Source organism: Neodothiora populina (genome assembly GCF_041146345.1).
Source record: "Neodothiora populina strain CPC 39397 chromosome Unknown canker_contig_5, whole genome shotgun sequence".
Classification (NCBI taxonomy): Eukaryota; Fungi; Ascomycota; class Dothideomycetes; order Dothideales; family Dothioraceae; genus Neodothiora; species Neodothiora populina.
The window spans coordinates 1,339,923-1,351,947 of record NW_027191405.1 but is presented as its reverse complement, the minus strand read 5'-3'; the positions used below and the strand labels follow the sequence as shown (position 1 = coordinate 1,351,947).

The 12,025-nt window shown below is 49.1% G+C and overlaps 3 protein-coding genes across 3 annotated transcripts; 2 read left to right on the top strand and 1 right to left on the bottom strand.

Annotated features, from left to right (window-relative positions):
* Positions 1-4,360: 4,360 nt before the first annotated feature.
* On the top strand, positions 4,361-5,965 carry AAFC00_005448 (uncharacterized protein; the record flags this gene model as incomplete). The annotated part of the gene is made up of 4 exons (XM_069345232.1): positions 4,361-4,469; positions 4,532-4,785; positions 4,840-5,292; positions 5,351-5,965. 4 exons carry the CDS (start codon positions 4,361-4,363, stop codon positions 5,963-5,965), a joined length of 1,431 nt encoding a protein of 476 aa, XP_069203059.1.
* A 360-nt stretch (positions 5,966-6,325) lies between these two features.
* AAFC00_005447 (uncharacterized protein) lies at positions 6,326-8,131 on the top strand (the record flags this gene model as incomplete). Its single annotated transcript, XM_069345231.1, has 5 exons — positions 6,326-6,439; positions 6,650-7,509; positions 7,567-7,772; positions 7,853-7,983; positions 8,042-8,131. 5 exons carry the CDS (start codon positions 6,326-6,328, stop codon positions 8,129-8,131), a joined length of 1,401 nt encoding a protein of 466 aa, XP_069203058.1.
* Positions 8,132-8,341: 210 nt separating this feature from the next.
* AAFC00_005446 (uncharacterized protein) lies at positions 8,342-11,743 on the bottom strand (the record flags this gene model as incomplete). Its single annotated transcript, XM_069345230.1, has 1 exon — positions 8,342-11,743. The coding sequence occupies one exon, from the start codon at positions 11,741-11,743 to the stop codon at positions 8,342-8,344; it is 3,402 nt and encodes a 1,133-aa protein (XP_069203057.1).
* Positions 11,744-12,025: the final 282 nt, after the last annotated feature.

The following is a 12,025-nucleotide window of genomic DNA, read 5'->3' as shown; positions in this document are numbered from 1 at the left end:
TCTGATCCAGCATTAATCATTATGCCACCCTGTGTCACTTCATTGCGAAAGGTAACAATAGCATCCTGGAACGCAAGCAAAAGATTATCCGAATACAGAGGCCAGACCTGGTTGATGTACGTTTCTGCTGTGGTCATTTGCGCTTCCGAGCTGTCCCCTGTGATCGTCAGTACCTGCCCAAGCTGCTGTTCGAGACCTTTTTCATAGAATTCGAGTAGGAATGACCCAACATCCCATTCGATCCGAAAAATTGCTTCGATGTTATCCTCATGCGAGTGTTTCTCTCGAGCTTGCTCCTGGGCACTGTCTAGAACTAGACCCTTGATTGATGCCATTTGATCTCCATAAAAGCGTCTAATACCTTTCGCAAGACCAGCGACTAGCTTTTCCCAGGCAGCATGATCTGTCAGATATGTGAGCGTACCTACAAAACCAGCCGTCTTTGCCTCGCTTTCTGAATCGAGATTCTCGTCCTTCTGTGCTGACAAGTCTGCATCACTCCATTCTTCAGAGGCAGCAGCATCGCTATCTACTGAGCTGCTTGCTACATGGGTCATGGGGGGTCGGGCCTTCTTGGCACGAAATGCCAGCGAAGGGGCCTCCGCCTCGACGCTTGTTGCCTCCCGTCTTGTCAACATTGTTTCGATCTTTTGTGCGATTGCGGTCTTGAAATGTCCAATTATGCTAGAGGTATGTTTCTCTTCCGACCCCAGAGCAGCATCTTGAGCGACTTCCGAGGAGAATTGCTCTAACAGTGTATTGCAGTGATCGAAGAATAACTCATTAGTGCCCATGGGGCGACACTTGATCTCGGGTAGATGGTGGAGCAAGTTATCGGTGAACACCTCAAGCAATCCAGGTGCTGGACTGAGTTTTAGCCCTGTAGGACTTGGTGCCTTGGGTAAAGATCCTTCTCCCCGTTCGCGGACCATAGCCGGGGACACCTGGATTTTTGGCTCGATGATACCTCTATCCTTTTTCCTCGTTTTCTTTTTCAGGCGATCATGCGAGAATTTGACGCGAGTTGTCTTGGACTGATCTGACTCAGAAGTCACCTCGGTGTTAGCAGCCTTGGTGTCATCGGCAACTTCGTCACCACTAGGATGTTCCTTAACAATTTCTAGAACTGTATCTGGATCGCTAGATTGGGCAACACTCCAATTTTGTTCACCACTATCGTCATCCTTAACATATGCTGGGACTATCTTTGGATCGTTGCTCTGACCGCTGTCTCGTTTGGAATCCAAAGCTGCCTGCGCGTTATTTCCGAGGCTCTTCTCTTCTCCACTAACACAATTGCGTTGCTCAACATTTACCGAATCTATAGCCGGATTGCTACGTTGACGGGACCTATGTCCAATGTATTGATTGATGCTTTTCTTTATCTCTTCTATCTCGGCATATATCTTTGCGAATTCGAGACTCGTGTCACTTTTAAATTTGTTCCTTGCTTGGGAATTCTTAGTAGACTTGGCGCTGGTATCCTTTTGTATCCGCTCTTTGTCTTTACCTCGTCGAACTCCTGCTTTATGGTTCTGTTCCTTTGTCTGTTCCGAGGACGATGTAACAGAAGGCGTTAATGAGTCGTACGAATTATGGGGTGGACCAGACATTGCTGCTATACTCGGGCCGCCGGGATCTACATTCGTTGCATCGCGATGAGAACGACTTCTAGGGCCCTTCGCTGCAGTCGCTTGCCTCCTGGACCCTGCCTCGCGAGGCCGTGACTGTGGATACTGGTGATGACGTCTGAAATTTGCGATTGGCAAATATCCATATTCGGGCAGAGCAAGAGGGCGCGGCGGCACCCCGTAAGGATAAGGTCCATCTGTTGGTCGATAAGGATATTCTGATAATGTCATTAGGCTACAACGGAACAACTGGAAAGAGTGGTTTCTTTGATGTCAGACCTGTCGATGACAATACTTGGGGTTGTGGCGGCGGTGGTTGTCGTTGTCCATACGGAGGCCCTTGTGAGTAATCATGTGTGCCTGACGACTGGACTGTTTTCGCATATCCGTATGGAGTGGTGCTAACATTCTCATCTCTCCAAACCCATCTACCTCCGTTCGGCCTCGAGTAGGAAGGGTAATTGTTCATTACAGCAACAGCATCAGTAGGGACGCTTGCATTTAGCACTGAAGTATATCACAAGGCCACAAGCAAACAGAGACAAGTGGGGGAAGAGACACCTTCGCAATTGATCTGGAAGAGCAGCCGCTTGAAGTACCATATTCAAGACTCTGCCTTCTTACCCCTCACATTGAGATAAGGCATACAACTTACATTTAGCCGCCCGATTCCTCCATAGTAGTGTCTTTCTGTGTCTCCTGCATGTCAAGGCTTCGAACTCCCAATATCGGACTGCACGAATATTGCATGTATGCCGATTATGCATAACAAATCAGGCTTTTCACCGGTACACACAAGCACCATTCCTCCGTTAGCCTCATGCAGAAAATCAGGCTGGCTAATTGATAAGACTTGCATCTCAATCCCCAAGTTTCGGCGAGCGAATAATGGCGATCTTAGAGGTGATGATTTGCAAAAGATTGGCAAATTCCCACCTTGTGCATGCGTGTACTATGCTCTCATTTATGTAGCTCACGGGTCCTTCATATGACAGGACTGTGTAACCTTGATCTCGTGATTCAGAGGCAGTGGCAAGCTCTTCAAGTCGAAGGATAAATTATCTATAGGACGAGATTTCCCTCGGTTGATGTACCATACCATACCGCTCGGCGAATCGTGTGCTTTCTTCGTTGTTCCACAGTATGGGCTTACAAGTCGGGTTCGAGTCTATCCCAGGAGCTGCGGTCAGGGAAGAGGAGAAATCGCTTCCTTTTCTTATATTCAACCTCTCTCCTGAGATAAGTGCATCTGGTATCACCATCATGCGTCACATTCTCGCCTCCAGCATCCTAAGGTCAAACAACTATGTTGCTCTCCGACGGGTTTGAATGGGCGTGGCCGCGATGCCGAGGTGTTAACGTCGTCTCAATCCATTGGCTCGCTAAGCATCATACTGCTCTTCGACTCGAGTCGAGACCCATCTGGATATACTCTGTTTGTTCTTCTGGAACAAGCCTCATGCTATGCAATATGAGGTGTTCGTGTAGTCAGTGACAGGACAAAGCAGCCGTGGTCTGTTCTAATACCAGGGTGAGTCGTTGATCAATTCGATTGTGCAGGTCGTGTCGGTCGGTATTCGGAGTTCGCGATAGCCAACCTTTGAGCATGACTCGTGCGGAAGGACAAATCAGTGATGTGACTCTGTGTGTGCTGTTCGCATTGTCAATAGTTGCATCTTGTCACCAAGCGACCGTAACGACAGCTACTGTACTATGACTTGTTGGCAGCGATCACGACATCTCAAAAGAACGGAGATGCTACGCGGAGAAGCGGATAAGTCCGACTAGCCTCACGGCTACTAAATGTCCAAGTACATGAGCATGCTGTTCGCACTTGGGTAGCTGCATATCTTGGCGAGATGAATAAACATTTACATGACGACCCTAATTGTATAGCGGGTAAGACGGCAGTCCACGGATTGTTGTTCTGTAGCCCACGACGACCAGATTAAGACATCACAGGTCGTGGTGTTGGTGACGAATCAGACGGTACGTAAGGAAAAGTCAAAGTCACTACAAGCAACGGCTGGGGCGTTCTGTACATGTGGCATCACGAAGCAAACGGCTCTTGGCCGCAGCGCTTGGCACAATCAAGCATCATATCTCACCAGCTTATGTATAAGTCTTGGTGACACCAAGGAGCTTAAATACTCATGGGGACGTCTCTATATAAAAATTGATTGCGACATAGTGTGGAGTGCTAGATCTTACACCCACGCATCACACATGCATATTGCATAATATAAGGCGCAGCTATTGTATTCAGATACAGAAGCATATAATGATACGCTAGCTATGATAGGGTGTGTTAAACCTGATCAAGGTGATCGGCCCTTTGATTGCGTAGGGCTGCCTCGTCATCACAAAGGGGTTCTTGTTTGAACTCCCCAAACTGCCCTACGGGTCGGTCCCACAAGTATGCAAATTCGCAATTGACCCTGAGGTTGGAGAGTCCGGCTGTGTTGTTGCGGACGGATCTTTCTTTAGAAAATACGTGGGCCCCAGCGTGGCGGCGATACGCGTTCATCTCCCGGAAATTTCATAGAAGCCACCTCCTAAATACACCTATACTCGACAAGGCGCGAGAAGCAACTCCACCCTTCGCTCTTGGTTGTGTTCTCTGCCTTTGGTTTCATCCTGGATCTCCTACCTACACTCTCTCGCTCGCGCAAAAAAGCGGAAGTAAAATATACAGTCGCTCTTTTTACTCTGGGCCTGCTGGTAGGGCCATGTATCGCCGCGTTTCCGACCGTCTGGCGTCAGCCGTGAGCTTGCTCTGCTTCTCGTCGTTGTTGCCCCAGTTGTCGCATGCTCTTACTATAGATGTCACCAATTCTGGTCAGTCCTGGTCACTAAGTCTGCCGCTGGTGTGCCGACTTTGTCTTACTGATGAGCTGTAGATTCCATCAAGGCTGCTTCGTCGCAAGTCGCATATGGCATGATGAAATACTATACCGGCAATCACACTGGTGATGTGCCTGGTAATTTGCCTGCACCATACTATTGGTGGGAGGCTGGTGCTATGTTTGGCCATATGGTCGAATATTGGTATTATACCGGCGACACCACTTACAATGAAGAAGTTACGCAAGCACTTCAACATCAAATCGGAGACGACAGTGACTTCATGCCTGCTAATCAGTCCAAGTCACTCGTAAGTCAACAGCAACGTCTTTGACGAAATCGAACTTGGTATTGACTTTCGTAGGGAAACGACGATCAAATGTTTTGGGCATTTGCTGCTATGAGTGCTGCGGAGTTGAATTATCCTAACCCTCCTGATAACGAACCTGGCTGGCTGGCTCTTGCGCAGGCAGTCTTCAACGAGCAAGCCCTCCGATGGGACACGCTCAAATGTAACGGTGGTCTTCGCTGGCAAATTTTCACCTTCAATGCCGGTTTTGATTACAAGAACACCATCTCCAACGGTGGATTCTTCCAGCTTGCAGCGCGTCTAGCACGTTACACTGACAACTCGACTTACTCTGATTGGGCCGAGAAGACGTGGGATTGGTTCGAGGGCTCGGTTCTCTTCGATCAATCGAAGTGGCAAGTGAACGATGGTACCAGTACGGACAACAACTGCAGCGACGCCGATCAGCTTCAGTGGTCTTACAACTACGGTACCTTCCTCGTCGGCATGGCTTTCATGTACAATCATGTAAGTTGACTTCCATTCTCGCACGCTCAAGCAAAAGTAATGTACTGAAGTGTCATAGACCAACGGAAGTGATGTCTGGTATAACAGGCTTGAAGGCCTTCTTAACACCACTTTGACCACCTTCTTCCCTGCAAACATGGGCGATATGATTATGGTCGAGATCACTTGCGAGCCGTTGGGTAATTGTAACAATGATCAGCGAAGTTTCAAGTCTTTCCTATCGCGCTGGCTAGCTTTGACTGCTCAGCTAGTACCTCCAGTCTACGACCGAATCTTCGCGTACCTGCGCAAGTCTGCCATTGGCGCCGCTGGCCAGTGCGACGGAGGTACTGATGGCATCACATGTGGGCACGAATGGAACACTACCACATGGGACGGAACGTACGGCGTTGGTGAGCAGATGTGCGCGATGGCTGTCATCAACACAATACTCATTGATACTGAACATCTCTCCGCCCCATACTCCAATTCAACCGGTGGTACGAGTAAGGGAAACCCGACCGCCGGTAGCGGCACTGGTTCTGGTGGCTCAGGTGGTGGTGGCTCAGGCGGTCGGCCTTCCGCTGCTACGAGCCCAATCACTACTGGGGACAAGGCAGGTGCCGGGATCATCACTGCTATTATCTTATTTGTCTTGATAATCGGAAGTTGGTGGTTGCTCTTCGTAGAGTAGATACAAAATTACACAGCACATATAGGCGGTCTGTATAATTATTTAATGGTTTCTAAATTGTTTTCATCTGATGCTTAGTGGCCTTCGCCACAATTTTCTGACTGAATTAGCGCCAAGCAAGCCATCAAAATGACTCGTGCTTTTCCGTCCATATACGCCCGACTTCCTTTACATGTGTACTATTATTATATATATGGCTACCACTTCAGTTTCTGGCATATTCAGCATGAGCTACTGTTAACTACAATTCATACTGTTGTAGTATCATCGCAAGTCAGACTACGGAACATTCTCACACCAAGGATTCTCTCATTTCACTTGGAAGCATAAATTCTTAAGAGAGAAGAAAAATTTCAGGCAATGGAGTATCTTGTGCGGTTCGTGCAAATACACGAGACCTTTAGATTACCAGAGCTGCGATCTCTATCGGCGTTGGCAGGGGTGGAGGTGGAAGTGGTTGAATATTCAGATGATGTAGGTTATAATATATGCTACCAAAGGTCGGGAGCAGAGCGGGCTGCAGTCCTTTGTTCTTTGGAATGATCCTTTTGGAGGATCTGCTGTCACCAGACGAAGAATCTACAGTCAGAAACTTTCGATCTATTTCTGCTTCCTGACTGCAGCGTGCTGATCTCGGTGTGCGTTCCCCACACAAACGAGACCATGGGCTAAAACAAAATCCAGTCACCGTACTGCATTATCAAACTACAAACTGAAGATGATGCCAAAAGACTCATTCGCCGTTCAATACTCGCGGCAGCGATATACGAGCTATGGGGCATAGGACCAGATTATGCCTCACTGCACGAGGACGTCAAGGAAAGATCTTCGCACCTATGGCCACAGTACAAGACAGGCACCTTCTCATTTCAGATCGACAGCTTCAAAGGCAAACGCAATCAAAGCGACAAAAGCGGCATCATCGAATCTTTCAAGTTCGTGGGGTTCACTGGTAAGATTACGATGAAGAACCCGGATGAGGAATTCGTGATTCTGGAGGAGTATCCTCACCAAACGACTGCTGAACCCAAGCGAGTGGCGTTGGGACGACTGTTGGGTATGAGTACGAGGAGTGTGGTCCAGACTTACGATCTCAAGAAGCGGAAATACATCAGCACCACATCAATGGATTCGGAGCTGGCTCTCGTGACAGCTAACATGGCTCTTGCTGGACCGGGAAAGCTGATGTACGACCCTTTCACTGGTACAGGTAGTTTTCCTATTGCATGTGCGGAGTTTGGGACTACGGTTCTGGGAAGTGATATTGACGGGCGGAGCATACGCGGCACGCCGAAGAGGAACGTTGTCAGCAACTTTGTGCAATACGGGACCCTACACCGTTATCTGGATGGCTTCGTTAGTGACTTGACGAATTCGCCACTGAGAGGTTGTCTTGGTGGCTTAGGCGGGAGGAAAGGCAGGTGGCTCGACGGAATCGTTTGCGATCCGCCCTATGGTGTACGAGAAGGATTGAAAGTCCTCGGCAGCGTCAAAGAGGACCTGAAGAAGGAGGTTATTCTTCCGAATGGAGTGCCTGCACATCTGTAAGCATCTACAACCGACTCATATTGATCTTATTGTTCGCTAACACGACCGCACAGACAAGCTGGTTACATTCCTCCAAAACGAGCATACAGCTTCGAGGCGATGTTGGACGATATCCTCGACTTTGGCTATGATATGCTAGTGGACAACGGACGTCTCTGCATGTGGATGCCGACCGCCAATGACGAAGACACCGAAATTGCTATACCGAGTCATCCCGCGATGCGATTGGTCAGCGTCAGCGTACAACAATTCAACAAGTGCAAGTACACTCTTTTCCCAGCTGTACATAGCTACGTGCAGACAACGAAGTATGAGCTGGTATTGACCACCATGATTCAGGGGCTAGGAGACTATTGACCTATGAACGCATTCCTGAAGATCAGATTGACGAAGCAGCCTTGCGGTCCAGAATAAGAAAAGCAGAGATAGCAGGCACGACTGCTTCTGAACTGAACGCTTTCAGGCGAAAGGTATTTTTTTCATGCCAAGTCTGCTCTTGTGATTAGTGGTGCTAACAAGTCGTCACAGTATTTCGAAGGCTTCAGAGATCAACCGGTGGAGCAGAATCCTCCCAAGAGACGGGGCTTCTGGATCTCACCTAGTATATGGATTCGATGACGACGCAATTGCTACGCTCACATTGTTTCATTCAGAGCCCATTACAAGAAGGCGAGATAAACGAAACGCATTAGACATGATCATAAAGTATCATTCGTCGTTTTAACTAGCATCTCATAAAGTCATGTGCCCATACACACGTCTACCATACAAAAGTTACTTCAACCTTTCCCGATCTCTCTCTCTTTTTCTGTATGTCTAGCTCCTCCATCACCACGCGATCTTAGCCAACCAACCATTAGGGAAAGCTCTAACGCCCACCTTCCTGACCTCATCAATCACCAACACGCCCAACGCCAAAGGCAGCGGTAAGAACCAAAACTCGATCGGCACACTCGCGGTACCGAAAATCCTCTGCAGACCAGGCTCCATGGTGACGAAGATGGCGATGGCGAGCGACATTGCCATGCCAGCCAATAACCAAGGGTTCCTTCTTCCAGGGGTGAAGAATGGGTCGGCCTGGAAAATCGACATCTTCTTGTTGCGCACGGAGAGCAGATTACCCCATTGCATGATGACCAGAGTGATGAAATAGACGCTCTGACCGACCGTGTTGAGATGCGCAAGTTCCTCCTGCGTGTACCCGTGGAAACCATCTGTATAAGCTCCAAAAGCGAGAAAGAGATCTCCAGGTGTAAATCGTGCGTACTTCCACATGTAGAGGAAGAACATGGAGTGCGCCCCGATGACCTGCATCATTCCGATGAACAAGTAAGATTGGCCGTAGATCTTGGCGTTGATAAGATGTTCCTTCTTGTGGTTGCGTGGTGGCAAAGTCAGGAGATCAAACTCTTCCTTCTCCATGATCAAGGAGAGAGACAGGAATAGATCTGTGAAAACACAAATGATGATCATGAGGAAGGATGACAGAGGCGCAGGTAGACCGAAGAACACGTTGAAGACCACGGGCCAGATTTCAGACCATGAACCTGCTGGCAGGAGGTACGCGATGCCCTTTTGCAGGTTCTGGAAAACCAATCGCCCGAGTCTGATGGCGTCCACGATGGAGTCGAAGCGATCTAACAGAATGAGATCGGATGCTTCCAGCGCGACATCACTGCCGTTGGCGATAGCAATACCGACATCTGCTGCGCGTAGAGCGGGAGCATCATTCACACCATCACCAGTGACTGCGACCACATTGTCGCGGTCTTTGAGATTGTTGACGATCAGAAGCTTTTGCTCGGGTGTTGTGCGTGCGAAGACGATCTCGCGATATGCGCAGACTATGTCCCAGTCTTGTGTTGTGAGCTGGAAAATCGAGGGACCTTCGAGAAGGAGACTTTCGAGTTGCGATCCATTGTCTCCGCCAACGCTCAAGCGGTTGCTTGTCGCAGTGATGGAGGAAGCATCTTGGTTTCTCTTAGATACGATCGTCTCGAAGGTATCAGGCTCCACAATACTACTGAAAATCCCCACGTTGCGAGCGATTGCTGCACCTGTGAGTCCAAAGTCGCCTGTGACCATGAAGAAACGAGCACCAGCGCGCCGGCATGCAGCTACAGTCGCCGCGGTCTCTTGACGGGGAGGATCGGTGATACCCAGGACACCGATTATGGTCAAGTCGGCGATACCGGACTCTGAGACCTCGTCGCCGAAGGCATTTGTGCCAATTTCTTCAGTAGGGTGATAATGGCGCTGGCATAGAAGGATAACACGCTCTGCGTTGCGTGAAAGACGCTCTTGTAGGGCTTTAAAATTCTGCTTTGCCTCTTCATCCAACGGCTGTACAGTATTGGTTTTTGTTGACCACCAAGATCTGCATCTGGGAAGCAGTACATCAGGAGCACCCTTGGCGTACAGAAGGTAGCTAGGCTTGTCCAGTGACTCAGAAAAGTCACATGAGTTGTCGACGATATCGTCGTGGACGGTGACCATGTATTTGTTCTTCGAGTTGAAACCAATCTGGTATTTTCTGGGATGTTGGTCAGGGAGTACATGAGTTGCACTGGCTTGACCAGACTCTGCAAATTTCAAGACTGCACCGTCTGTTGCATTGCCCTGAACATTACGATCCATGACCGGCGATGCCATATCTGTGGGCTCGAAGCTGGCATCATTGCAGAGAGCCGCGGCACGGTGAAGTAGGTTGAGAGGTAACATGCCCATTTCCTTGAGTCTTGGAAGAGCCTCGTCGACTGTCAACTGTGCATCAACAAAACCGACGGTGGTGACGACCATCTTGTTTTCTGTCAGCGTTCCTGTCTTATCGCTGCATATGACGTTGACACAGCCAAGTGTTTCGACAGTAGAAAGGCCTTTGGGAAGAATGTTGTTGTTCTTCATTCGACGCGCGACCATCATGAGAGTCAGAGCGACTGCAACGGGCATACCCTCAGGTATGAAGGCCACTACGCATCCCATAGCATTGTTCAGCATGGCGGTAACGTTCATGTAGCCTTTATGGTCGCGACGAAGCCAAGCTGCCCATGCGACAACGATGGCTACGACCAGCGTCACAGTCAAAACAACAATGATCATAACGAATCGGTTGATCTCGCGCTGAATGACAGTAGGTTTCTCCTTGACGCTCGACATGGCAGTAGAGATGCGACCCATAGAGGTGTTTGCACCAGTAAGGACGACGATTCCTATCGCGCTTCCGTTTGTCACCATCGTGCCCATAAGTGCAATGTTACGAGTTTCGAGGAAGTTCTTCTCAGTAGCATCAACAGCTCCCTCTATCTCGTCGCTCTCTCCAGTAAGCATCGATCGGTCAAAGCGTACATCTCCGGATGTACTCAAGAGGCGCATATCGGCGGGAACTTTGTTGCCGATGGAGACCTTGACGAGATCGCCAACGACGAGATCGGTAGAAGGAACCTTGCTAGCAGCACTATTACGGATGACGAGTGCTTCTGCTGGAAGGAGGTCTAGGATGGCGTTCATCGTACGTCCTGTGGACCAATCCTGGAAGGCAGAGAAGCATGCCTGAAGAACAATGACGATCAAGATGAGGATAGCCAGGCCGAGGTTGTATGCTTGAGGATTGGGATTACCGAGTGGACGCCAACAAATGAAGAAGACTATCACACCAACCCAAAGAACAGAGCAGAACCCTCCAAAGAAGTATTGGAACAACATCTTCGCGTAGTTGTTCTTGGAACGGGGCAGTGCGTTCTTTCCATCTCTTGCTAGACGTGAAAAAGCATCGTCAGACGACAGGCCTTGATCAGCAGAAGTACCTAGAGTTCTCGATATCGTTACGATGTCGAGGGTGTGGTAGTCAAGCTTCTCAAAGTGGTCCGCGTCCTGCTGTTTCGTGTCCTGTTTCTTCTGTGCTTTTTGTGCCTTTCTAGACTGCTTGAGCTTGCGCTTGTCTGACTTATCTACTTGGTGGAGTCGATCTTGTGTGTTGACAACCTGGAACGACAGGGTACGAAACTCGATAGGAATGCCTGCTGCTGTTGATTGGGCTCTACTGCGGATGCTACTGATCGAGTCACGACTTGCAGACCGACCACGAGAATGGTGACGACTTCGTGCTCGCCGGTCAACTCGGTCATCGGGCCCAAAGGTGATGCGAGGACTCGTGATTCCTCGCTCAACATCCGTAGTATCGTATCTTTCTAACCCAATCTCAATCGATGGAGACTTGCGGATTGATGACATGATGGACGAGAAAGTAGAAGTAGAAAGTGAAAGGAGAGGTGTTCACTTCGGAGCGACACAAAGAAGTGAGCAAGGATGCTCTACAGGCAACAAGATGTGCAACGAGCTTTCAACTACCAAGGACGCGATAGCAGATGATGAATATTCACCTCGATGCTATAGCCTGCTCAAGACTTCTTATGTGAGAAACGACCTACCAGGCAGACATGAGCCCACCATATCTTCGTTTGCACAGCATTGGGGCGCACACGATCTACAGCGCGATTAATGGCCACACAACTA